The 26,409-nt window shown below is 40.9% G+C and overlaps 1 protein-coding gene across 2 annotated transcripts; it reads left to right on the forward strand.

Moving 5' to 3' along the window:
* Positions 1 to 616: 616 nt before the first annotated feature.
* Positions 617 to 26,409, forward strand: TMEM242 (transmembrane protein 242). Of its 2 annotated transcripts, XR_011336989.1 has the most exons (5): positions 617 to 777; positions 4,069 to 4,169; positions 10,169 to 10,306; positions 25,208 to 25,768; positions 25,799 to 26,409. XR_011336989.1 is itself a non-coding variant. In XM_069852085.1 (4 exons), the coding sequence occupies exons 1-4, from the start codon at positions 651 to 653 to the stop codon at positions 25,304 to 25,306; spliced, it is 465 nt and encodes a 154-aa protein (XP_069708186.1). In that variant the 5' UTR covers positions 617 to 650; the 3' UTR covers positions 25,307 to 26,409. The 2 variants fall into 2 exon arrangements, 1 of the variants encoding a protein (XP_069708186.1); XM_069852085.1 differs by having other exon boundaries at positions 25,208 to 26,409.

Genomic DNA, 26,409 nt, shown 5'->3' on the forward strand with positions numbered 1-26,409 from the left:
GTGGTTGAGTCACCTTCCCTGGAGGCGTTTAAAAAACAGGTGGATGAGGTGCTGAGGGGCATCTTTTAGTGGTTGATAGGAATAGTTGGACTCGATGATCCTGGAAGTCTTTTCCAACCTAGTGATTCTGTGAATTCTTATAAGTTATCTTAAGTGTATCATCTGATAAAGGCAGACGGTCAGTAGAGTGATAGGTAACCATACAGCAATTTGTTATAAATCCATCATCAAGCGAAAATTACTGCACGGGCATGAACGAAAACAGGGATGTACAGTTCTTGCAACACTACTTTATGATTCAGACACTATTTAGGTACAAAGAACTATTTACATAACTTAGGAGAACGAGGATTTTGAACAAAAAGACGCACTTCAGAACCCCACCATCTGCCAATATAGTACAATTCCCGAGAAGCGGGGCTTTTCCCGTTTTATTCAGTAAACGCCATGACGCTATCCATCCCACAGACGTCTCTGAACAATAAAAAAACCCCTCCCTTATACGGCTGCTACAGAACACGCGGTTTCCAAGAGGCTGCGGTCGCTTTCCCCCCGCTCCCCGGCGCGGGGCGGTCTTTCCCTTGCCCGGCGCCCTTTCCTTCCGGGTCGCCCCGCGTCCCGCCGCCTCCTCTCGCCCCGCGCCCCGGGCCATGGCGGCGGCGGCCGGCGGGGAAGCGCGGGACGAGGCGGCTCCGCGGGACTCCGGGACGGGGCTGCGCCTGCCCCGCGGGGCTGCCGGCCCTGCGGCCGCCCAGGACACGCTCTTCTTCATCAAAGGTGCAGGAAGCCCTCCTCGAATTCCTCCTCCCTCTCCCTCTCCTCCCTCTCCCTCTCCCTCTCCCTCTCCCTCTCCCTCTCCCTCTCCCCCTCCCCCTCCCCCTCCCCCTCCCCCTCCCCCTCCCCCTCCCTCTCCCCCTCTCCTCCCTCTCCCTCTCCCTCTCCCTCTCCTCCCTCTTCCTTTCCCCCCTGTTCCCCTCTCCCTCTCCTCCCTCTTCCTCTCCCCCCTCTCCCCCCTCTCCTCCCTCTCCCTCTCCTCCCTCTCCTTCTCCTTCCTCTCCTTCTCCCCCCTCCTCTCCTTCTCCCCCCTCCTCTCCCTCTCCTCCCCTTCTTCCTCGCCTGTCCTCCTTCCTTCTCTCCTCCCTCTCCTCCCTCTCTCTCCTTCCTCCCTCTCCCCTGGAATGGGTCGTGGGAGAGGAGCTGCCTGCAAGGAGGCGGCTCACACCGGTTCTGGGTGGGAGACTTAAAGCAAAGGTTCTGTAGCAAAGCCAGCAAGTAGTTACTGTTACAGAAAGTGAAATACTTCCATTTAAATTAAACTAAAATTAACTTTTCATCCAAGTAACTGCTTTTTTGAAAGTTAAGGCAGAATGTCCCTCTGATAGCATGGGTTTTTTTAGGTTTATGAAGATGATCAGAGGGCTGGAGTTCTGCTCCTGTGAGGACAGGCTGGGAGACTCGGGGTTGTTCAGCTTGGAGAAGAAAAGGCTCTGGGGAGACCTTACAGCAGCCTTCCAGTACCTAAAAGGGCTACAGGAAAGCTGAAGAGGGACTTGTTACAAGGGCATGTAGTGATAGGACGGGGTAGTGGCTACAAACTGGAGAGGGGCATATTTAGACTAGACATAAGGAGGAAATTCTTCACAATGAGGATGGTGAGGCACTGGAACACTGGAGCAGGTTGCCCAGGGAAGCTGTGGCTGCCCCCTCCCTGGAGGTGTTCAAGGCCAGGTTGGATGGGGCCTTGGGCAGCCTGGGCTGGTGGGAAGTGTCCCTGCCCGTGGCAGGGGGTTGGAACTGGATGATCTTTAAGGTCCCTTCCAACCCAGACTATCCTATAGTTCTATGACCTTTCAAATAGTGTTTTTCACTGTTACACTCTTCGTTCTTTTGGAAATGATAATATCTTGCGTTCAGTCTGATCTGTGCTGAGTAGCTGTGTCTTTTGCAATCAACTCTGTTTGCAGCCTTTCCTGATATCAAATGCAAGGTCAAACAGAGCTGGTTCCAAAGCTCCAAGTTAGCAAGAGATTTGACTGTTGTACAGTTCATAATAACATTAAAATTAGTCCTTGGAAAGTAATAGAATATGCATAAGATTTCTGGCAAAATTTATATATATGCATGTAAGTGGAAAATACACTCTGTCACCAGGTCTTATCTCATTGCATGTGATTGATGGAGATTGCTCCCTCACGTTGCCCAGGCCTGATTAAAGGATGCTTGTTTTGGAAAACTCCAAAAACGAGTCTTGAAGAGTTTATTTGGCAGCATTTTTGGTATCAGCTGGTGCCCTGTGCCTGCCTGGCTCCAGACCAGAGCCCTGAGTGTCTCCATCCCAGGATGCCCCATCCCAGTGCTGGCCGCATGGGAAATCTCTGGGAAAGCAAGCAGAGCACGATCAGAGGGATGTATCCGCTGCAGACAGAAGAGAATCAAGTCTCTATGGACATGGTATATGGTAGGGGCACTGATCCCTATTGCCACACGCTTTACAGTGCTTTGCTGCCTCTCCCAGGGAGGCCATGCACAGAGCTCCACCTCTCTGAGAAGTTAATGGAAACCCAGTTATCATTTCTGAAATCGGGGAAATACTGTTGTTCAATAGACCTTGAAATTTAAAATGCAGCAGGCATGCAAAGTTCTGATAGCCTCTGGCTCCCAGGCAGAAGAGGTGCTTGTTGGATCTTATTGACGTGAGTACAGAGAACTTCTCCATTACAATACTAGGATAATGAATATTTGAAAAATGAGACCTAGCATAAGCATGTTTTGCTTCTTACTTCCCATTCCGGCCAGTTCTTATTTACCTTTCAGGCATCTGGGTATCAATAGTTGGAAAAGTAGAACTTCTAACTCCCTGGAAAAAAAATAATTTTAGTATGGGTTTTAATATGAATCAGATGTTTTTGTACGGTGCACTTAATTTGTGTAACAAGCCTCTTTGTTAAAACTGGTCTGGTATGGTTTCATGTGCCTTTGTGTTACGAGAACTAGAAGGGATCAAGGGACCCCAAGGGACTTCAGGAACATTCTGAAAGAACTGAAAAGCAAGCAATGCTTTCTGTCTTGCTGTCTTGGGAAAGCATCCTGCCAGTATTGTTTTCTTTTTTTTTTAAATAGAGTCCTAGAACACAGAATCATAGAATTATTTGGTTGGAAAAGACCTTTGAGATAACCAAGTCCAACTGTATCTGTCCACTGCTAAACCATATCCCTGAGCATACCTGCCTCTTAAATACCTCTGGGGATGACGACTCAACCATTTCCCTGGACAGCCTGTTCCAAATAGCGCCCAATAACCCTTTCAGTAAGGGTTGTCCTATCACTTGTTAGTTGGGAGAAGAGACCAGCACCCACCTCGCTACCACCTCATTTCAGATAGTTGTAAGTTGTAGAAAGAATAAGGTCTCCCCTCAGCCTCCTCTTCTCTAGGCTAAACAAACTCTCTCAGCTGCTCTTTATAAAACTTGTTCTCCAGCCCCTTCACCAGCTTTGTTCCTCTTCTCTGGACTCGCTCCAGAGCCTCAATGTCCTCCTTGTAGTGAGGGGCCCAGAACTGAACACAGGATTCAAGGCGTAGCCTTAGATAAAATGGAGAAAGCTGAAGAACAAATGTCGCTAGTACATTGTTTTCTGAGGTATTAGTGGATTTTCAAGTGACAAATGGTGCAACAAAAAGGATTATATCTTCCTTTTGGGGCAGGGTGAGGCTTATCCACACAGCAAAATGATTTTAGTAGCCTCCTCTAGAGTGAGAGAGGCTGCTGGGGGAGCAGCGGAAATTTGGAAGTACTGTAAGAAGGCATGCTGGGATTTCTGTGATTTTTGGTTTGCATGGTTTGAAAATACATATGCTTGCCATTGATTTTCACAATGCTGTATTTCGAAGTATTCTTTCTTGCTTGCCATATTAAGTTAATGTTAAAAATGTGGGCAAATGCTCCTTTCCCTTCAACACGTGCTGAAGATCTTAATTTTTCAGGTTTTACTTTCAAAATAGGTTTGGGTTTTTTCCTCTTAGAAAAGTAAATATATCTTGATTTTTGTTTCTTAAACTTTTCTTTGCAGGTGGAATTTTTCTAGGTACCGTTGCTATAGCAGGAATGATAGCAGGTTTTGGCACCACACTTGCCATGACAAAAAAGAAGAACCCAGACTGGTTCAGTAAGGTTTGTTCCTTTTAAACTATTTTCCAACTGCAGTACGCAGGAAAGAAGAATGCATCAAGTGTTTTGAATCATAGAGTGGTTTGGATTGGAAGGGACCTTAATCACGCAGTTTCAACTTCCCCTGCCATGGGCAGGGATGCTTCCCACTAGGTCAGATTGCTCAAAGCCTCATCCAACCTGGTCTTGAACACCTCCAGGAATGGAGCATCCGCAACTTCTGTGGGCAACCTGTTCCAGTGCCTCACCACCCTCACAGTAAAAAATGTCTTCCTCATCTCTAATCTAAATCTCTCCTCTTCCAGCTTAAAACCATTACCCCTCATCCTATCACTGCACTCCTAATGAAAGAGTCCCTTCTCATCTTTCCTATAGCCGTCCTTTAAGCACTGAAAGGCTGCTATAAGTTCTCCCCAGAACTTTCTCTTCTTTAGGCTAAATAAGTCCAACTCTCTCAGCCTTTCCTTGTATGGGAGGTGCTCCAGCTCTCTGATCGTCTTCGTGGCCCTCCTCTGGACTTGCTTTAAGAGATCCATGTCCTTCCTGTGCTGAGGACTCCAGAACGGTACGCAGTACTCCAGGCAGGGTCTCACAAGAGTGGAGTAGAGGAGGAGAATCACCTCCCCCAACCTGCAGGTCACAGTTCTGAGGCAGCCCAGGATACAGTTGGCTTTCTGGGCTGCAATTGCATATTGCCAGCCCATATTGAGCTTATCCACCTGCACCCCCAAGTCCTTCTCTTCAGGGCTACTCTCAATCCATGTGGAGTCTGGCTGTACAAAGTTGATGGTAAGAGCACTAGCATTAACTGAAATCAATAGGGGTAGGATGAATTTAAAAATCATTTCAAGTTGGCACTGCTAAATACTTTATTACTTTAGATTAGTTGAAATAAAACATAAAGCTTACACTATTTGCTGGAATCATACTACTGCTATATAATGGAATATAATTGATGGTGATACAATTGATTCTGTGATGTGAACGCACTTCAGTTAGGAGCCAGTAGCCCTAGTGATCCAATTTCACCATGCAGTCCCACAGTGCCATGGTGTATTGGGAAGGGAGGTGGCTGGAGTAAAAATGGGAATGAGGAGGCAGAAAGCCTGTAAGCTGTGAAATATGTGGTGTGGAATTATGTAGTTAAAATTGCAGCCCTTCACTCCCTTCCCAGTGTTTAAGGGGACTGATGAGAGTGAGCAGAGCCGCTTGGTGCTATGAGATCTGATGGCCAAAAATAATCTCATTTTGTACAATTATGTAACAAGATCCACCTGAGTGTTCTGAAGAAAAAAAATTGCAAAGCTAACAATTATACCATGTTGGTATAGTAATCTGAAATACAGCATATTTATTCGAAGAACGCTTTTTTCCTCACTAATGCTTTGTTAATGACAAAACTGTCAAAAATAGGCCCTTAAAATTGACCAGTCTCTACTCCACCAAGCTTTTAAAATCCAACATATATTGCAGATGTTTTCAGGGAGCTGAGAATTGATCATTTGTGCTAATTTTTAAAATGTTGATTCAATAACGGTGCATATCAGGAGGGGAAAAAAAAATCTTCCATTGCACTTTCTATCAGAGCTTTTGTATATGATCACTCACAAGGTCCTTTTCTGGTTGAAGAGCATGAGATCCTTCCTTTACCATCCTGTTTTCCTGCCACAGCATAACTCATCCATTGCCTTTTCTGCAACAGTAAACATGGGTTACTTTTCTGAACTAGATAAAATAGAAAACTCTATGAGAAGTTATTTCACAAGCTGTAGAAATATATTGCAATAGGGAAGTTTTTTCTCTCTCTTTTTTTTTAGTATCTTTGTTTGTGTCTTTTTTTAAACATCTTTCTTTGTGTCTCTTTTTTTTTTTTCCTTTTTCCTGAACTTTGCATTTTTTGCAGCTCACACACATTCTTGGCTGTCTGAGCTCTCTGGTTACCAGTGTGAGATTTATCAAGAGTGACACTACATTGACATTCGAGAATATATATTCTGGAAATAGCACCAAATGATACATGCCATTTCAATTTTTACTGAAAACTTGTATCTGCGACTATCTGTGCACATGAATTACAATAAAAATCTGAGATTCCTGGGTACCTCAATGTAACTACTGTGAAGTATAAAAAGGTGCTTTTTTGTCAAAGTACTTGTAGGTGAGCAATTTAAAAAGGGAAGGATAGAATTTAAGAATGACTTAGCTGTCTGTCGAGGCTCTCCTTGAGGTTTTGTCACCAACAAAATACCTGATTTTGCAGTAGCATTCTTATCATTACTTACTGCAAGTTATTGCCTGTTATTTTTAAGAACACATCATGTATAATAATAAAAGTGTAGCTATGAATAACTGCAGATGATTGTATCCTTCTTATATGTTCAATACCCAAATATTTTTTTATCTGTGTTAAGGTGAGGCTGACTTGAAGCAAACAAAGTGGCATTGCTGTTGAAATAAGTCATCCTATCAATCCTTGTTTTCTGGCAATTCATTCCTGCCCCTGTAAAGGCATCCATACTTGGACTGCTGGGTCGATGAGGTGATACTGGCTAACACTTCTGTTTTTTTCCCTTCTGCATTAGTTTTAGTCCAAATCAATCTTCTGATCCCCTTCACTGCATGACTGCATTGACTGTGATGGCACAAAGTTGGGGAAAGTTCCAAAGGAATGAGAATTGATGTTCAGTGTTGGGAAGAAATGTGAGATCTAGTCTTTGAGCATCTTTGCTATCTTGTACCAGTTTTTGTGTCAGTGAAATGGCAGCATGCAAGTCAGAGTACAAACAGGAAGCAAGTGTAATGCAACCCAGGACGGATTTAAATACCTTTGTGGGAGGAAAAAATAGCAATTTAGAGGGGAAGCTGTAGAATCACAGCTTCATGGCTTCATGATTGCATTCAGACTTCCAGGAAGCAAGGGTATGAGCCCCTACTCTTGCCCAGTAGCATCAACTTTACTGGCAAGAAATAAAGCTGAAATTGCATGTACAGTACCTCCTCCGTGGTAAGGAATTTTAAGTTTTAAGCATTTGTAGAACCAGTGCCCAAACTGCTTGAAGATGAGATTATGTAATCCTCTTTTGTGATGATCCACTACAGAGACCTTCAGTTAAGAAATTATTGGGTGAGGGTGTTACAATTAAATGCTCAGATGCAGCAGCCTCCTTGTGATAAGCGTCTAGTTTTACCAACATTTATCCAAGTGTTTAATTTTACAGTGGGTTAGGTCATACAAAACAGTGAATACAATCAACTGAAACAGTTGAACACACCGTTTATTTTAGGCACTGCTTCCTTTTAGACACCCATAAGGGGGTCCATAAGGGGGTAGTTACAAGATTGAGGCCCATGTCTGAAAAAAACAGTCATTTCTCCTCCCACTTCCTGCTTTTATCCTCTAGGAAAAAAAGGTAAATGTGAGGCATATATGTTGGTAACCAAATGAGCTGATTCTGCCCTATATTTTCCTGGCCTCGTTTTTAGAAAGATTGAAGCGTTGTTCAACAGCTTATTTTTTAAATCAAACTTTTTGCTTTTAAAAAAAATATATTGGAGCAGTAATGAATAGAAAACCATCTGCACATAGAATAACAGGCTCGTGAATAAAAGCTTCTCTTAAAAATACTCTTTTGTTGGTGACATCTTTTTCTCCCATGCTACTCTGGTTTTTTAGATTTTTTTTAGTGTTTCATTGATCAACTTTCTTGATGCTCTGAACAGCATATCTGATAATTGCATAACAAACTGTGTTGTTTATAGAAATCCTTGTCTGTGTACTTAATACCCTGAGGAATCAGCCTGTGACTGAACGCTGTTTGACTGCTATCAGTAAAACAAGATCAGTTGTTTCCATTTACCATACTTTTTCTGGTGCAGTCAAGCATTTGGATGGGTCTTTTTTTTGCCACCAATTTTCACAGATAATGACTCCTATTTAAAGATTATGAGGATATTTTTGTCCATTCATTTCCCATCTTCTGAATGAGATACATTTTTCTGTGTGCTGTATATAGTTAGACTATGGAAGCATGAAAAACATCAGAAGTAATCATCAGCATTTTAAATCTACTCAAAGTAGTAGAATTACTACTGCAAGCAGTTAACTGCTGAAAGAGTTATGAAAGTTCATTTGTTGTGGTAGGGAAAATAATAGGAGCTGGTATGGTAGTGTGATAGAGATCTCTATGTGTATACACACATGCTTACAGAGCATAGTTTTCTTAACAGCTTCCACTTTGGGTTGTTCAAATCAGAATAAATAAAGTTCAAGTTACATTTTAGTTGTGCTTTTTGCAAGTGTGTATTTGTCCTTGGGTGACTGTGCCTACAGCTACATCCTAGGGAAAAATGTTAATGCTGAGGACCATCTGAGGATCATTTTAACATTTCAATAAATGCAAACCCAAGAGGAAAAATACTGGTGCTGTTTCACTGCTGAAATACCACAGTGGTAGACACTACATATGTTTAGTTATATCAAAAAAGAAAGAGAACCATTTTAAAAAATAAAATAATTTTTTTAAAATTAAATTAAAAATTATCCTTTTTAAAGCAAGGATACAAAAGAAGTTTTTCCCACTTTTTGTGATAAATAGAAAAGTGAAGCTCTTTGGCGTGTTTTGGGGGAAAGCTTTTTGGATCCTTCCACAAGTTAATTTCACTTTGCAGTATTTTAAACTATAATTGAACTAATTCTTTATTTAATATATTTGTATGCTTACACTCTCATTTATGTTTACCTCTGAGCAATAATTGTTTTTTCCCCAAATAACCAATAAATAGGACTGTTCATTTGTTTAAGGACTGTAGATGCCAGTCTTTAACAGTTACCTTCTGAAATCTATTTTTCCATGTGAAGAATTATATAGTGATCCTTTGGGGGAAAAACCAAGCCCTCTTGCCGATTTTTACCACTATGAGCAAGAAGATTATGTCTGTCTTAATGCTGTTGCAGGCTGTACATATTGAAGCTGTCCTATACCAAATACATGCAGCAAGATGGGCGTTGTGAGATGAGAATTGTGAGATGAGAACAGCTTGGCTGACAGTGAATGTGCAGTGTGAATCAATTGAAGTCAGCCAGCACGTGGCTTATGCCCTCGGTAGATGCAATGCATATTTATATGCTGTGACAGAAAAGGTTTCATTGTGGCTGGGACGCTGTCACATCTGAGGCTCCATTCTTTTTGGCCTTTGGTGGCTTTTCCAACTCACAGTGTTTTGTATTTTCAGGACATTTCTCATGGCAGACATTTAAACAGCAGTGTCTTAACAAGCAATTAAATCTGCCTACTCTTGTTTCTGACAAAAATGAGTGTGGGCACAGCAAAGCATTTTCTATGTTGCCACTTAGTGAACTCTGTGGAGGGATGGGGTTCAGTGGTGGTGTTTGCTCTTTACAAAATTTTCCTAAATGGTTTCCAGAACTCCTTCAGAGTTGCAGCCCCTCAAAATTAGTCTCTTGGGCACTGTCACAGACTCTCTGCGTCAAGCTGAAAGCTATTCAGGTTCCTCTGATTTCCTAATCTGTTGTTTCAGAAGCGCATATAAAAACTCCACCCATACCTCCCAAGAAAAAGTACCAGAATCAATGATGTACAATGATTATGTTCAGATGTCACTGGTGTAAGGGCTTCTGACTGGTTTTGATTCAGTTTTATGTTTTGGCTGGTGGGAAAACTGAGTTTTGAATCCTTATGCCCACGAAACAGTTGATTTCAGCATTTCTGGGTAATAAAGACCGTCTCCAGTGGTACTGGCAACCATGAAAGCCTCTTCTGGTAGGAAGGCAGCTCGTGCACCCCTTGCTTGGGTCTTCAGGTCTGCTGGCATCCGTAACAGAGCTTCTGTGGCCACGCTAGTACAGCTGGCACGTCAGGAGAGATTCTACATCACTAAGTTAACTTGTTTAATTAATATTTTTTCCAATTATTTTTCTTGTCTTGATCACTTTATTTTTCCAATTATTTGTCTTATTTTGATCACTTTGTTTTTGGTTCTAGGGGATTACTGCAACAGGTGCGTTGCCAGAGAGTGGTTCATCACTGGCCTTACGAGCTCTAGGATGGGGCTCACTCTATGCATGGTGCGGAGTTGGATTGCTCAGTTTTGCTGTCTGGAAGGCCTTGGGTGTGCACAGTGTGAGTAGCAAGTATGATCCCCTCAAATACTGTATATTTCCTTGGGTGGTGTATATTGGGGTGGCATCTCTATTACATCTACTGCCTAGGAGTTACACCTTCATTCACCACAGGTAGAATGGCTGACTAACCAGAGCATGTGCGCACTGGAAAGGTGTTCTTAGACCTGCAAAAACTGGGAAGTTGTGGGAGGAGACTGTTTTGAGGGAGGAACAGTTATGTCCTGCTTATGTTTTATTTGCACAGATGTTTCAGATTCTTCACAGAAGAGCCAGTGTTCAAATTTAGAGACTAAAATAATAGTTGCAAAATTTTTATGTCTTTTGCTTATTGAATTGAAGGCTACCCTCTGCTCTTTAGAGCAATCTGTTTATTTATCCAAGTTACATTTTTTTGCATTAGGATACTGGAGATGTAAGAAAAACTGAGAGGAAACCAGCTTGCTTTCTAGTATGTTTCTGGAGGGAGCAATGGGGCAGAAGACTGAGTTTCATGTGCAACAGAATGCTGGTCCATGACATGCCACGTCAAGGCAAAGAAACTTGGGAAGCATCTACATGTCCCAGGGGGCTAAAGCTATCTTTAGTAATTGCTTTATGTTCCAGTGTTTCACAGTGTTGAGTGTGAACTCTAAAGTTCATGTAAGCATTTTTGTTTGCCCCTAGTAATGAGCCATGACTTAAAGAGTACCCTGCAGCTGTAAGTTTGGCAGAACTATCTGCATCCTCTTTAGGATTAGGAATCAATAGACTTCCTTTACCTTCCACAACAAATTATTTATAGATGCAGCCAGCAGCGTCTCCCGGAACTAAAAGGAAGAAGATACTACTTCATCTCAGTAGTGTTCTCAATATCAAGTTCTCACTTCTTGTCTACTCTGCTGATGTATCCTATAGGTCATGATTTGGGACCCAATATACAGCACTACACAATCTCTTATTCCTTAGTTTCCAATGTTGATTCTCAATGGAATCCAATAAAGGAAGGCAAAACACCAATAAAAAGCACAGGAAGCAGTTGTAATACATTTTATTTAAACTCAAGTCCTTCTTGTGAGACTGTAGTGGAATGGCAGAGAAGGAGGAGACAGGGTGGGAGTGCCAGTTTATACTCTCTGTGTACTGAGCGACAACAGTCCGCTCAGTTTGCTGTCAGTTTTATCATCAGCCAAAGGGGTTCATTTCACTCTATGCTGCTGATTCCCGTTTTTGTTCCGTCAGAGTAGTTATGGTCCTGCTGAAAGACAGCAGAATCTGACCCTAGCCTGCAATTTATGTTAATTGCTTCTTGATAAGCTTAATTTTTACTTCCTTGAGAGGTACTGGCCGTAGGTCTGCATGTGCCCGTTTTCTCTGTGAGGCTGCTTTCCTTGAGACTGCCTGGCAGTGAACAACCATATAAGCTTGAGGTTGCCAGAAACTCCAGCACGTGTCAGTCTGATGGGTCTTCTGGCTACTTGACAGCAATGGCTCTTTTGTCAGAAGTGTACAGCACACTGCAGGGCATGTTAGGGACTTGTTGAGAATTCCTAGTCAGAAAGCTGCACTTTATTATATTCTGCATTGTGTTAGTGTTGAGAGGAGATGGGGGAAACTTTATCTTAAGAGGCTCTTGCAAATGCTTGTCGGTATTGGTTTCTCTTGTGGAGTGCTTACGTTTCACTGCGTTGCATAGTGAGAACTGCAGACACTGAAGAAAGTGGATTTCTGCCAAGAGGCTGTGTCTGCATATGATTCTGTACAGCTCTTTCTCTGCTCTCTGCTGACATATTTATTGCGTTCAGTATGGACTTTTAAATTCCTGCTGTGGAAAGGAAATGTACAACAGTGCTGCTCATTATTGCAGAATGAAAAATAAGCATTTGTAAATTTCCTGTCACACATCTCTCTTTCCTGTTTTACCATGTAGTTGTTAAAACCAAATATATGTTAAAATTGCTGGAGGTAGAGAAGCAGAAGTATGTTAAAAATCAAATATTCTGACCAGGAAGAACAGGTTCATTAGCATTAAAAATATCTTTCTAGAATAAGTCATCTTTGATTTTTGATTGTTGTTGACATGTTTTGCATTCTGCTTTAATATAACACTCAGGAACAAACACTGACTGTTGAAAGACTGTTGTATTTTTGTGCTTAAGTATCTTCTTCCGGAATATTTGAAATTAAGTAAGTGTTGTAAGCTGTCTGGTCCATTTTTATTTCTGTAGTCTGAAACAAATGCTCATTTTAAGAAAGACCTGTTTGTTTTATTTATTTTTCTGTTTCAGAGAAGCATTGTGATACTTTGAAAATTCTTAATTGCTATCACGTGGGCAGAGGTAATAGATTAACAATCAGTCAGTTAAATTATGGATTTTTAAGAACACATATTAGATGCATATGTTGTGTGTAATAGTTATTAGGTAGCCACAAAAATAGACTTAATATTATTTGTGGGAAATTATTTAAGTTATCACTAAGTACAATAAAGTTTCTGTCCACATAAACTGTTCAGACCGTGGAAGACACCATAGATTTTACACTAAGCTCAGCATTTTCAAAAGAACATTTTAATTTCAGTCAAACATCTTAAAGAGAGGTTTTTACAGATTTGTCTGAATAAAGACATCTTGAGTCTTTAGTTTTGAAACTTCTGGCTTCAGTTGCTCTGTCGTACGTGCAGGCTCCCAATACCTGTAGAAGCTGCAATTTCAAACCTAGCATCAGGTATCAAGATTTGAAAGCTGTGAATTTATGGCAGACCTTAACCTTTGGAAGTGCTATACTGCACGTTGCCTGAAGGCAGACTCGACTCATTTTGATGCCAGGAACCTGTGTGAACTTAGTAACTGAAGGTTTGGCAACTGGGCAAAGAGAAGAGGTTCTGCCCCGCCTACTCACCTTACTGCCTTTCACAGTAACCAGCTGCTAATTAGTGATCTGTCCTTGCTGTGCAGCACTTTAATTTGTTCAAGAATTACTTGGAATATTGGTAATTTAATGACAGCTAATATAGTCTCTCAATATTAAATTGTTCCTCTCGATGTTAAATTGTTAAGCAGACTAAATTTCTTATTGTAAGCACTTCAGATGTTTCATTTAGCAAACAAGAAAGCTGCTTCCGTCAGACGTAGGAGCATATTAACTCCACTGCTTTCTCGGATCCACTGCCATCTCTGTCCCTGTGACTGTCTTGGTGGGATCTTAGAGAATAAAGGACTGACCTTCACTTGCAGAGCTTGGAGGAAGTCAAGTAAAACTGAGCTGCTAAGTGCTGTTTAATGGCTCATGTCATCTCCAGGAGTAAAATACAAGACACCACAGTGGAAAATCAGATGTGGTGGGTTGGCAGGAATCACACCAAAGGAGTAAGAGGGCTAGGAGATCTTGAAGTGTAGCTGGTTGGCCAGGAAAGCTGTTGAGCATTGCACTCCTGACTGGCCAGCCAGTGAAGACGGCTGAAGTCTGTGCAAGTCACAGCTTGGGCTGGCTTTAGAGGAGGAGGAGAGCAAAGCTCAACAGTGAATTTGGAGAAGTGCAGTGGAAGATGTGATCTGTGCTTGTTATGCTTTGAACTTTGCTCATTTTAGCCGTGGCCTGATTGGAAATGGTGGTCTATTTGAGAGCAGCCCTGTGGAGAAGGACTTGGGGGTGCTGGATGATGAGAAGTTCAATATTAGCTGGCAACGTGTGCTGGCAGCCCAGAAGGCCAACCGTGTCCTGGCTGCGTCCAAAGAAGTGTGGCCAGCAGGTCAAGGGAGGTAATTCTGCCCCTCTGTTCCGTTCTTGTGAAACCTCATCTGGAGTCCTGTATCCAGTTCTAGGACCCTCAACATAAGAGGGATATGGAGCTGTTGGAACGGGTCCAGGGGAGGGCTGCAAAGATGATCCGAGGGCTGGAGCACCTTCCACCGGAGCACAGGCTGAGAGAGCCGGGCTTGTTTAGCCTGGAGAAGAGAAGGCTCCGAGGAGACCTTATAGTGACCTTCCAGTACCTAAAGGGGCTGCAGGAAAGCTGGGGAGGGACTGTTCACAAAAGCATGTAGTGATAGGACTAGCGGGCACGGGTATAAACTGGAGAGGGACAGATTCAGACTAGACACAAGGAGGAATTTCTTCACGATGAGGGTGGTGAGGCACTGGCCCAGGTTGCCCAGGGAAGCTGTGGCTGCCCCCTCCCTGGAGGTGTTCAAGGCCAGGTTGGATGGGGCTCTGAGCAACCTGATCCAGTGGGAGGTGTCCCTGCCCGTGGCAGGGGGGCTGGAACTGGATGATCTTTAAGGTCCCTTCCAACCCAAACCATTCTGTGAATCTGCGATTCAGTGTGTGTGACCGAGCTGCCCGAACCCCAGGGTCGGTGTGCCTGCGCTACACCCGTTGTAGTCGTGCAGGTGTGTGCAGGAAGAGCCAGGTGAGCGCCTCCTGCACTCCTGACAGGGTAGAACGAACCCAGCCCGGTGCTGCTGCGGGGGGCGGGGCGGGGGCGGTGTCTGCTGCCCCGGGCAGCGCGGGGGCGCAGCGACACCTGGCGGCTCGGCTGGCGGAGCGCGTGGATTCAATCGTTTTACAGCGACCCGGCTGCTGGAGCGGGCGTTGCTGTAGGGATTTTGCGTTGGTTAGAGCCGAGAAAAGCCATTTCGCTTGGTTTTCCTGCCAAAATGCTATGATCGTTAATGGTCGGGGATGTGCTTCTGATGAGCATTATTGATGGGGCAGCGAGGGATTGATAAAAGTATGTATTACTCTAAGCTTTGTGACTGCTTAAATTATCTTGCCATCTCTTACAAAGTCAGAGATGAAATGACAAGAGCAAGCTGGCACAATATTTCCTTGATGAGTTGTAATTGCTGTAATTAATCTGTGCCCATTATTCTGGAGCAGTGTCACGATTGGTTGCCCAGGGAAGCTGTGGCTGCCCCATCCCTGGAGGTGTTCAAGGGCAGGTTGGATGGGGCCTTGGGCAGCCTGGGCTGGTGGGAGGTGTCCCTGCCCATGGCAGGGGGGTGGGACTGGATGATCTTCAAGGCCCCTTCCAACACAAACTATTCTATCATCCTATGATTGGTCAGCAGTCTGTGGCGTGGAAGGAAATCAAAGCCACAGTTCAGGATACCTTGTCCTTACACCTTCTGAGATGGCCTGTGTTTGCCATAGAAGCAAGTCATTGCTAAGATCTGTTCCAGACACTGAGGTGGTGCACTAGCTTTAATGAGGCTAGGATTTTGTTTAATCTTTGTAGCTTATTGGTTCCTACAACAGTGCTGTGCAGTGCCTACATCCAGCTCTTAAACGGCTTTATTGCTAAAGGTGGTTCTCTACTGCTTTGCAGTCTGCTGCTTTTTATGTGAGCCTGAAAACCCAGGGGTGATAGTAAGTAACTGATCTTTATATCTTGGTAAGGGATGTAAAAGATCTTATGCTGTCTCAGGTTGGGTTGTTAAAACCTCCTGATTGCAGTTACCACTGTTGTACTTTGAAGACATGCTAGTCAGTAATAATCCCTGCTGAAGTCCAGTCAGCTCTTATTCCTAAATGGAGAAGTGATAGATCAGTGAGGACTTGATTGGATAATGGTTATATAGAATGGTCATAGAATCATGGGGTGGTTTGGGTTGGAAGGGACCTTGAGGATCATCTAGTGGGACACCTCCCACTGGATCAGGCTGCCCAAGGCCCCATCCAACCTGGCCTTGAACACCTCCAGGGAGGGGGCAGCCACAGCTTCCCTGGGCAACCTGTGCCAGGGCCTCATCACTCTCATGGTGAAGTAATTCCTCTTTATGTCCAGTCTGAATCTGCCCCTCTCCAGTTTATACCCATTGTCCCTAGTCCTGTCACTATGAGCCTTTGTAAACAGTCCCTCCCCAGCTTTCTTGTAGCCCCCTTTTTTGTAGGCCTGTATTAAAGTTCTGTTTTCCAATAATTTAAAAGTGGAATCTTCATTTTCAGAATTGAGTTGTCTAGTTTTATATTGTACCTCTTGCAGAAAATAACCAGCTGTCAGTAACAGTCAGACTTCTTTAACTTGCTTCCTGCAATCTCTTAGGAAAATAAGGAAAATACTTAAAGTCAGTCCAACTTTGATTATCTCTGGGCGTAGAAGTTCTGTCTATATTACCAAGTATCATCACACAGCAGCACTGGGGCAGTGAAGCAACTGGGGGCTGAGGTCCTGACATCTATAACCATTCCAGGGGATTTTAAAATTTGGACTGACTCTGGCCTTGCCCCATGGCTTGAGTGCCTGCTTGCAGTTGGAGTATGTTATGTGCACTCTTAGAATTATTTCAACATTCTCCATATGAAATGCGCAATGAAGTTTTAAATTTTCTGTTGAAGAATAGTATTTTACTCAGTAAAAATTTTAAAAGTAAAAAATTCAAAATTATTTTAAAATCCCTTTTGTCACAGTTGACCTGAACAAGTATTTTCATAGAAGTTTCAGGAAATTTTTATTTTCCTATTCTACAGGTGTTATGATCCACCACACCCTTTTGTAGCTTGGAAAAATATTAGTTTCACAATTCTCTAGAAGTTACTCTTGAGTTGTAAATCCTTGTTTTAAAGAAGCACATTTTTGTTTTGGATTAAAGTTATAGCTGTAGGATACTTGACAGGTATTAAAACATACCTATGAATGCCTGATGTTCTTTTTATTTTCTTTCTTCTTCTTCTATTAGCGATTATGAGCCTTTTTCTTAAAAGCAGAACAATACCCTGAGCCCTTGTAGAATGAAGCATGCAACAACTAAGAAACAAGAGAAGTTACACTTTAAAAGCCCTTTTGCTCTTCCTGCCCTCAATAAGTTTTTATTTCCTCAGAAATAAAAGCATTGTTGCTTCCACATCTGTTCCACGGAAAGATGGAAAACCAGGATGAATTGCCTAGCAAATTGTGACTAACATAGTTATAAAATATTAGTTTATCATTTTTATGGTGACTCCTAATTAAATATCCTCATTTTCACTGATCTTATCCCTTTAAATATAAACAATCCAAAACAATTGCACAGCTGTGAAGAGGCATCTAAAACAATTAAAAGCAATATGGCCATGGTTTTGTCGGTAAGGTCATTTTCTAGGCAGGCAGCTTTTCTCTGGAAGAACTCTAACCTTGGAATCACCATTTTGAAAATAAAAATAATAACACTCCCCTGCCTTTTTTGATAGAATTTTGTGAGACTATAGTACAGTATAAATACAAAGGAGTATTGGCTTTAAGGGTGTATTAATTTAAAAAGCAAAATGAGAATTTGGAGACATAGTCTTCAAAAATTATTGATTTTGGCATCTGTAAGATCTATACATCTCAACCAAGTACTGGCATATTGTGATGGCTGACATTTTTATGCTATTTCATAAATGAACAAATGTTGCTATAAAAGCTGCGTATCTCATAGGATCATCCTAGAGTAATTCTAGATTTTTTTATTGTTATTAGTTTTTAATTATTGTTGTGTTTAATCCTCCCATAAGTGTTATTCATGAAGTTTCTGTTCCTTATCATGCTTGTGTTTGATTGCATAATAAAAGCATATCTTTTTCTTGATATTTCACGGTCATATATATTTCAATGCAAAGCAAGTCTGCCTATTTTTTTTTATGTTCTTTTCTTTCCTCAATACTTATTTAAATTCAGGCTCTTAGGAAGAAGATGGAGTACAAGTAGCACTTCCTCCTCCTGTTTTACAGGGTTTTCCTGTGCTGCTTTTGTTGCCTAATTAGTTTGGTGTGGAGAAGACTTGCCTCCACAGATATGTACTGCTAGTATTTTATCCAAGAAGTAAAGAAAAACAGAAAAAGTAACCTAGGAACTTCACGCTAAACTTGATAAGGCAGAATGCTTATTCAAGGAATAAGATCATAATTTTCCTACTGGAAAGCTGCTATATCTGCTTTATGAATAGAGACATCTATAAGTAAGTATTTAAAAATATGGAAGGGCTATAACTGTAGCTGTCTTGAGGAATTATTCTGCTGTGTCTTAGAAGAGACTTGTAGCTGTTGGCTGCTCCCAACCTGTTAAGAAGCTAAAGAGAATAAAAAGATGTTCAGCCTTTGGTCTGAAATTGTCTCTGTGGAGCAGTTCCATGTCACCCTAAGTGGCTGAGTGGATTGATCCACTTCTCAGCTGCACCAAACTCTGAACTGTACGGGTACAACTAAAATCTAAATAAGAGCTTATCTGACAGGTGCAAATTATTGGTCCCATGGGATCTTCCTGTGCTTCGTTAAGTGTGGTGGTATTGCTGTGCTTGTCTTACCTTTCTGTGGTCTAAGATTGCAGCTGCTGTGCTTGCCTGGAGGCACACAGCCATCCCTGCCTGATTCTGGGTGTCACACTGGCTCTGACAGATTTCCTGCCTGAAATTCAGCCCCAGACATGGTACTGAGGCTTATGTGTCACTGAAAACCAGCTTTGTGCTGGTTATTTTCCCAGACATAAATCTCAGTTGCGGATGATACGTTAATTCCTGGACACACAGAAAAAAAATTACTCAGGTTGCGCTTTTCTGGATCTGCCAGCTTACAGACAATCCATGTTTTTACCTTAATTCAGGAATCCAAATTATAGCACAGAAGAGTTTACAGAGTTGGGACGCTTGTCCTGAGATATTGGGTCCATTAACCAACTTGTTTTATACATTTAGGTATTTAACTATTTTACATTTCTATTTACTTTAATATTCATTTTTCAAATTGCCCAGGCTGACTAAGGAGCACTGACTAATGCACCATAACAGACTAATCACGTGGATGTCCTTTCCAGGCACCCAGATTTGAAAATAAGGTTCTGCAGAAATAAATGGCACGTTCCACAGTGATTTCAGAAGTATTTAATTCCATTTTTCTGCATGGCATGAAAGCCTTTTGCAACAAGAAGGTATAGTCCAGAAGTTTGTACCATTACATAATTTTGAAGCCTGAGGCAGCAAAGGTGAAACCAATGAGAACAGGCCTAAGAATGAGACGCTGACTATATCTACCTTGAGATATCATGTACTACAATAACTTAAGTCCTTGGCATTTTATTTCAGGAAGATCAACATGGAAATGTATAAAATTTTAAAGGATACTCCTGTATCTTTGAACCTAACAAATTTACTTGATTTTCAGATTGTGATTTAAAAAACTACTTTCTTGGTGTATATAAATTAATAGCTGTCTTTCCCATTGATTGTAATTAGCTAGTACCATAACTGTTTTTTAGTATTTAAAATAATCTGGTCTTAAACAAGATAGTTTTCTTTAGGCTTTTCTGCTAGAGTGGCATCTTCTTCCTTTTATGATAGATGTATAGAAAGATTCTTTCAGGCTACCGGTTAACAATCACACTTTTGGAAGCTAAGTGAAATTCACGTGGGGAATTAAACTGGACAGATTGGGGCTAGACCAGCCCTCTTCCCGTTTATGAAATGCATTCATTTATGAATGAATAACCTGACTGCTGCACACCTGGAAAAGTTACATGGGGAAAGTATTTAATTTTTTTTCATCTCGTCAAGTGACCCAGTCACAAAAGAGACAGCCTGACCCCGGTGACTTGACAGCTCTCAGTAGTTCATCAGTAATTAGAGACAGAATACATAGTAGCTGTGGGAGGCTACTGTATATGTATAATGATTTGGGAACTGTGACAGTGTTGTTCTAAACAATGACAATCCCCTTCCTGTAAAGTTTGCATGTCTGTTTTTTTTTAAAAGCATAGGGTATGTTTTACCTAGTTACTCAGGTTTTATAGGGATAGGTTTCTGGAAAACTGTGTCTATGCATTTATTTGATTTTAGGCATTGTAAATGGCCCTCTCATTTCAAAGACAGCCTTCACCACTGCGTAAAGTGGTTAAGCATGTGTGTAAGTCTCCATGGGACAGGGATTTAATATCAGCTCCTGACTTCTCTAGATGGTTTGACAAAAAATACTGCTGCAGTACAGTGTAAAATAAAGTCAAGTATTAGGATGTATACTGCCAGGATTGACCCTCTGAGGGCCATTTTCGTAGACCTGAATAGTTTTGAATAATCCAAACATTCATAATGCCTTTGCCACTGAAGTGTAAGATCTAAGAATATCAACCAGGGCTCTATTTTCCGTGCTTATTTTAGAGGTCAGCATGCAAACTGACACGGGGTGGCCCACAGCAAGTTCCCCATTTCACACTGAGAACTGGAGAAGCACCTTCAGCCAGCAGGCTGTCTGCTGTGCTCTTGGAGTGCTGTAAGGGCTCAGCACTTGCCATTTTCTACAAATAACTTGCAGTTTCTGCATGCTATTTCTGTTTGCTAACAAGGGCAATAGCAGTCATTTTAAATTTTGGGAAAAGGTGGCAAGAACAATCCTCTCTTATACTTTTAAATTCAGGGCAGCCCATCTCATCTCCATGCCTTATGACATGGAAGGTGGCTGGGGAGGTTACGGGGCATATACATACTCTATTCTGCTGCCAGTCGATATTCCATTTCAAGGAATCTAACCTCATTTCACTTGGAAGCTAATGTAAGCAGTTTTTAGTGATACGAGTACTAAAATAGGAAGCTAATAATTCCTAGAATCTGGGTTGGCCTATTATGAATGTCAGACATTAAAGAGAACATTTCTTTGTAAAACTTTCATTCTAGGATTCAAATAGACTCTTTTAGCCCCTCTTCCATTCGTTTTAATATGAACGGCCACATAAGTGCTCTCAGTAATAATGCTATCCCAATTTTTGCATGACATTCTGTCAATGATGTACATTAAAAAGAGATTATTAAATGGAAGATGCTTTTAGGTCCCCATATTTTTGCCATCTGAGGCAGGATCATTAGGTTAAGAAAAGAAAATAACAGTGATCTGTAGCTATTACGGATTATTTAATGCAGTAAGGTAGATGATACCCTTTTAGAAAGAAGCCTGACAGTCAGAGGTGGAACAGTTACTGTAATTTATTTGGCAGTAAAAAACAGCATCAAGCTTTGCAATATCTGTGATGATAAAAAAAATAAAAATTCACTTGAGTGAAATCCACTTTGGAGACTTGCCTCCAGGAATGGAGATGCTGGAATGATAAATCAAGAAATGTGTTACAAATCGTTCATGTACCAGGAGGTTCAGAGGTGGCAGCTGAGAGAGTGGCCTGTGATACTGAAGGCAGCAGAAAGAGGTAAAATACATTCAGCTTTTAGCGCTCAGTTTACTGCACTATTAATTGAAGACATTATCACAGCTGAACCAAGTACCCCAGTGTCACTGTGGCTGACAGTGATAAAAAGGCAGCCATTTCAGTGAATTATTTCAAAACACTCCAGTATTTGGTATATAGCACATTACCTTTCATAATTCAATTAATGCCTTTTAATTTGAGACCACTGGCATGTGTATAGTGGAATCTGGAGGAAATACAGGAGATTTCCAGGGAGGGAGAGGATAGAAGAGACCTCTCGAGTGGCATGTCTACTAAGAAGAAAAGGCAAGGCAAGATGCAGATTCCTATTTGCAGCACTTCCCTCATCAAGAAGCGTACTTGTCCCCTGAGAGGGAGAGCAGGTAAGACAAGTTCTTGCACAAGTTCTTGCACCTCAGGTGTGCAGTATTAATAGAACATAAAGCTAGATGCATCATCTTCACAGGAAGCTCACCACACTGCAGCTGGTGACTGGACTCTGGTAAGCCCGGTGCATTGAAAGACAGCCGATTAACACGTTTAGAGAACAGATTTTACCTTCTCTACAAGGATCCTCTGGAGTTACCGTGGGCCTGGTATGAAGTTGTCAAGCAAATGCAAATGAGAACAACCCTGAGTTGTGGACATGGAGGAGGAAACTCGGAAGCTGGTGTTATTAGTGGAACAGAAGAGAACAAGGAGATAACCTTAGAAGTCCAGATCAAAGCCTTAATGGAATAGCTGTGCGGCAGTTTCTTACTGGGAGAAGATGGGGGCAGGGAAAATACAAGTTCGTGACTAGTACTAACTGTGTTGCTCAAAAACTGTTGTAGAGAGAAATAACAGGGTGCAGTATCTTTTAAGTTGTTTGGAAATGAACCCTTCTAGTAAGAGTTAGCAGCCGTGATATTTGTATTGTGAAGAAACTTGCTCAGTTTAGATGTACTGTGAAGACACTATGTTTCAGTGAGGCTCATGGCAGTCACTGTAGATTACTTAAGTAATTGACTACCTAAAGCATGGCACTGAGAAGACAATGCACGGCTGTGATCAGCTTGGCATTATAACTTATTGAAGTAGCTCACTGTCCAGAAATCAAAAAGGATGAAAGTTTGTGGAAATGCATAAAACATGGTCGAAGTTGTGAATTGCAGTGAAAAACTTCTTGTGCAGAAGGGACTTGTGGAAAAAGGAATTGATGCTGTCAAGACAGGAAGCAATAAATGAGACATTGAGTCTGGCGTCACTTGCAAAGTGGTTTTACAAATCTGCATCAAAATCTGAGAAGACAAGGCGGAGGAAAATTCTCTGGGGGTCTTAAAAGCAAAAGAAAGGCATTGAATATTTCAGATTTTGTCCATGTGTTAAGGAAAAATTGTTTTTCCAGAAAATGAGTTGCTATTACCTGGAAAACATACATTAGCATTCTGAGGGGAGAAAAATCAGAATATTCTTAAATCTGTTACCAGTGTTTAGTGCTTTGAAAATAAATGCCTTTTTTCTTTCAGAATAGAGCTGTAGTGGTTTATTTCCCAGAAAGACTGCTTTGTTCATTTGAGGGTTTAGGTTTGGCATGTTAGCAGTTATTAGGTAGCTGTTAGAGTAAGAAGCACTGTAATTTTCTGAATGGCTCCTCCCCATCCACCCCCATCCTTTTTTCTGGAGGCCTTACATAACTGGTTTTAGTTTTCCTTTGGTTCTGTGTGTCTTCGGTGGAGTAACAGAGGTGTCCTGTAGGGCTTAAGAGAGGGTCATTTAAATTTGACATGGAAAGAAACTAAAAGTCTGAGTTTAGAAATAGCAAAAAATCCACGTTGCACCAGATCATTAGATGGTGTAAAATATTTTATTTCCAGTTATACCAACTGAGCTACAACAGTTTACATCAGGTTAGGATATGCCCACTCCTGTGTTGCTAAACACCCATTTAGTATGATAAGAAAGAGTAGAAGAGTTGTTTTGCTCTTCAGGAAGTAAAAAACGTTAAGTAAATTGAATGCTGTCAACACATCAGCGAACTGAGGTAACTTAATTAGAGGATTGGAAAAAAACAGCTAAGCCAAAGCTCCTAAAGCATTTCCTACTGTAAATACTTGTATTTAATTGTCAGCAATTTGGGCTGTTCCCCTACGTCAGCTGTGATACTGGTGTTTATTATTCTTGGAAATATGAGCTGTCTATGAGAGCTTTTAGTTTTAAATAAGAAACAAAAATATTAGTTTAAGAATGATAGTGGGTGATGCCAAGTTTTTTAAAAACCAAGAAAGAAGAATTAATCAAAACAGTTACTTGATCAGAATAAAATATAAAGCAGATGGTGAAATAGTTTTTTACATAAGAACACAATTGGGGTAAAACAAAATGGATAATTTGGCTCTCAGTTTTCCTCCTACTTTATATAAGAAGTATTTTTATTTGATTAGCAGTAGCCAGGCATTTTTACACAAAATCTTGAGTTCTACAATGCTTTCATCTATCATAGTTATTGTCTTAGTAAAGGATTGGTAATTTCTTTGTAAATTATTTCATTCCGTATATCAGCTGTAACCCGAATAATTGCATTCCAGCAACATTTCCCCAAAGAAGTACCACTGCTTTGTCAGATTTATTTGTATGCAGAAGGACTTGAACAGAAAATGCCCAAAAGTATTTGTAAAAAACCTGAAGACCCTAACACACAGAATGTAGACATATTAGAGAAGATGTCTGCGTGGCTATTTAGAAGATCTAGATTTCCTGGAACCTCTCCATGAGACACACTGCCTGAGACAGCATTTCGTCTTCAAGAGGTCATTGCATCCAGTGCTTGAATACCACATCCTGTCTTCTGTGCGTGAATATCATAGATTCTGTACAGCTTCCTAAAAATAGCAGTCCAAAACTTCCCCTGTACATCCTGCTTTTTGTGTAAGAGGATTTTCACTGATTTGATTTTTCTGTGCCTATCCTTTAAAAATATATGTAAAATATACTATATGTAAAAATCTTGGGAGAAAGAAACCTGCTAAATCTAAATACCATCTTCAAACAGAAGTGATGTTTAAAGAAAAATTTCATTTCTGGCCTGCCAGAACAATTGAATCAGGCACTGGTAGTAAAATGGTTATCATAAAAACAGATTTGGCAATTGATATTAATGTATTGATACACAGAATATAAAACTAGCAAAATTCCTCTTTCCCAGCATTTTAATTTAAGAACAAAGAGAAGAAAGAGCTTGATCCTGTATATTGTGAATCTTGCTTTCCTTCTTAATAACATATAAATTTGAATGAGGCTTTGTTTTGTCACCTGCACCCATATGGTGGGATAATCCTAAATTGTCTGAGCCAACTGGTATTTTTTATGGAACCTTGCACAGACCTTTTGGGCCTTTAATCCGTTAGAAGAGTAGAAAAGGGCACTGCAATCATACATAACACGGTCATGTTCTAGTGGAGCAATTTTCACCTAAACAAAATAATTTTAAATATTTGTGTATCTATACAGTAGGTCATGTAACAGTAGTGAATCATTTGGGCAAGTGGCCCAAATTAGGCACCCAACGTGGTACTATAGAAAGGGGGAGTTTGTTCTGAGTCCCTTCATACTTTTTTCACTTTGTTAACTGAACCAACATAATCAGAGGGAAAGTTTTAATTGTCTGTTATTTTTGAAGTCATTTTGCCTCTTCTTTACCTCACACAGCTTATTTTGTGGAATAACCCTGGAATTCATGGTGCTACCTTGTTTGCTCCTTATTAACAGTTAACTGATTTTATTTTTTAATCTCTTTTATAGATGAAAGAATTCCAAACTAAAATGCAGTCAATGTTTCCAGCAATTCCTAAAAATAGTGAGTCCACCGTTGAATGGGAAGATTTACTTAAATCCAAGTGAGAGACTGAGAGCCATCTGGGGATGTCTCTTGCAGCAAGAACAGGAACGAAAGTAGAAGCGTCCCATTTGAAAAACAGAGAAGAAAACTGAGCAAGTTACTGAGTTTGCTGAACCTGGGAATGCCAGTTAACATGAAGAAACAAGGGATTTCTAACCAATTTATATTGTACTTTTCAGTGCAGTTGGTATAGTGGATTTGTGAGGAAATGAACCCTCCAAGATAAGTTGGATCCAGCCTGAAAAAAGACTGTATCTTATGAAGACTTAAAGAAGAAACTGATCTTCAGTGGCAAATACAAGGACAAAACTCCAATAAACTCTTATCTTATTGTTCCTCTTAAAAGGAATTTTAGGAAATTTCTCTAGGAAACAAGGAATATGGTACTTTCAGTGGCATTTACCTGTCCCATTAGGAATATAACCCTCAAGTCAATTATAACAGCTCTCTTACTGAGCCTAAAGGTAAAGCAATGTGCTCTTCTAAAAATAAAGGAGATATTTAAATTTGCAACTGAGAAAGTATCTAAACCAATCTATTTTTCTATGTCTGAAAGGAAAATTTCAAACATCCAATGTGCAAGTGACCTACTGAGCTACACTGGAGAGCATCAGAAGAGCTCTTTACAAAGTCCACTGTTTTCTCAGTAGTAGGGGTTTTTTTATTGGATCCCACAATAGTAAATATGACAATTTTCATGAAAGTCTCTATTATATTTGTATAGCAATTTAAGTTGTAAGTGAAAAAAGGTGTGAAATAGGACACCCAGTCTGTTCTACACAAATATTTTCAGTTAAGAAAATGTTTGGGTAAGGCTAGATCTTTGATGTTTCAGTGGTTCCTGTGGCTCTTCTACCAAGAGAAGCAATGTCACATTTTCCACACTGCAGTAATCTCATGAAATGTGGGCGTAAAGTAGGAAGAATAATGTCTTGCTCAAACATTGTATTTGCAGAACTGTAGATCTGCAAGAATGCAGAGATAAAAAAAGCCTTTTTATCAGTGAACAATCCTTTGTTGAATGCTCAATTATCAGGTTTTTTATTAATTGCACACAGTCCAATTAGTCAGTTGTCAGATTTAATAAAGTCCTCTTAAAACCTGT

Source organism: Phaenicophaeus curvirostris, chromosome 2, assembly GCF_032191515.1.
Source record: "Phaenicophaeus curvirostris isolate KB17595 chromosome 2, BPBGC_Pcur_1.0, whole genome shotgun sequence".
NCBI lineage: Eukaryota > Metazoa > Chordata > Aves > Cuculiformes > Cuculidae > Phaenicophaeus > Phaenicophaeus curvirostris.

What these genes read in the sequence shown, in the direction of transcription:
- TMEM242 (XM_069852085.1), top strand. Translation starts at nt 651, where the DNA reads ATGGCGGCGGCGGCCGGCGGGGAAGCGCGGGACGAGGCGGCTCCGCGG. An exon ending in CACGCTCTTCTTCATCAAAG is followed by an intron (nt 778 to 4,068) that starts GTGCAGGAAGCC and finishes TTTTCTTTGCAG; the next exon opens with GTGGAATTTTTCTAGGTACC. An exon ending in AGGCCTTGGGTGTGCACAGT is followed by an intron (nt 10,307 to 25,207) that starts GTGAGTAGCAAG and finishes TCTCTTTTATAG; the next exon opens with ATGAAAGAATTCCAAACTAA.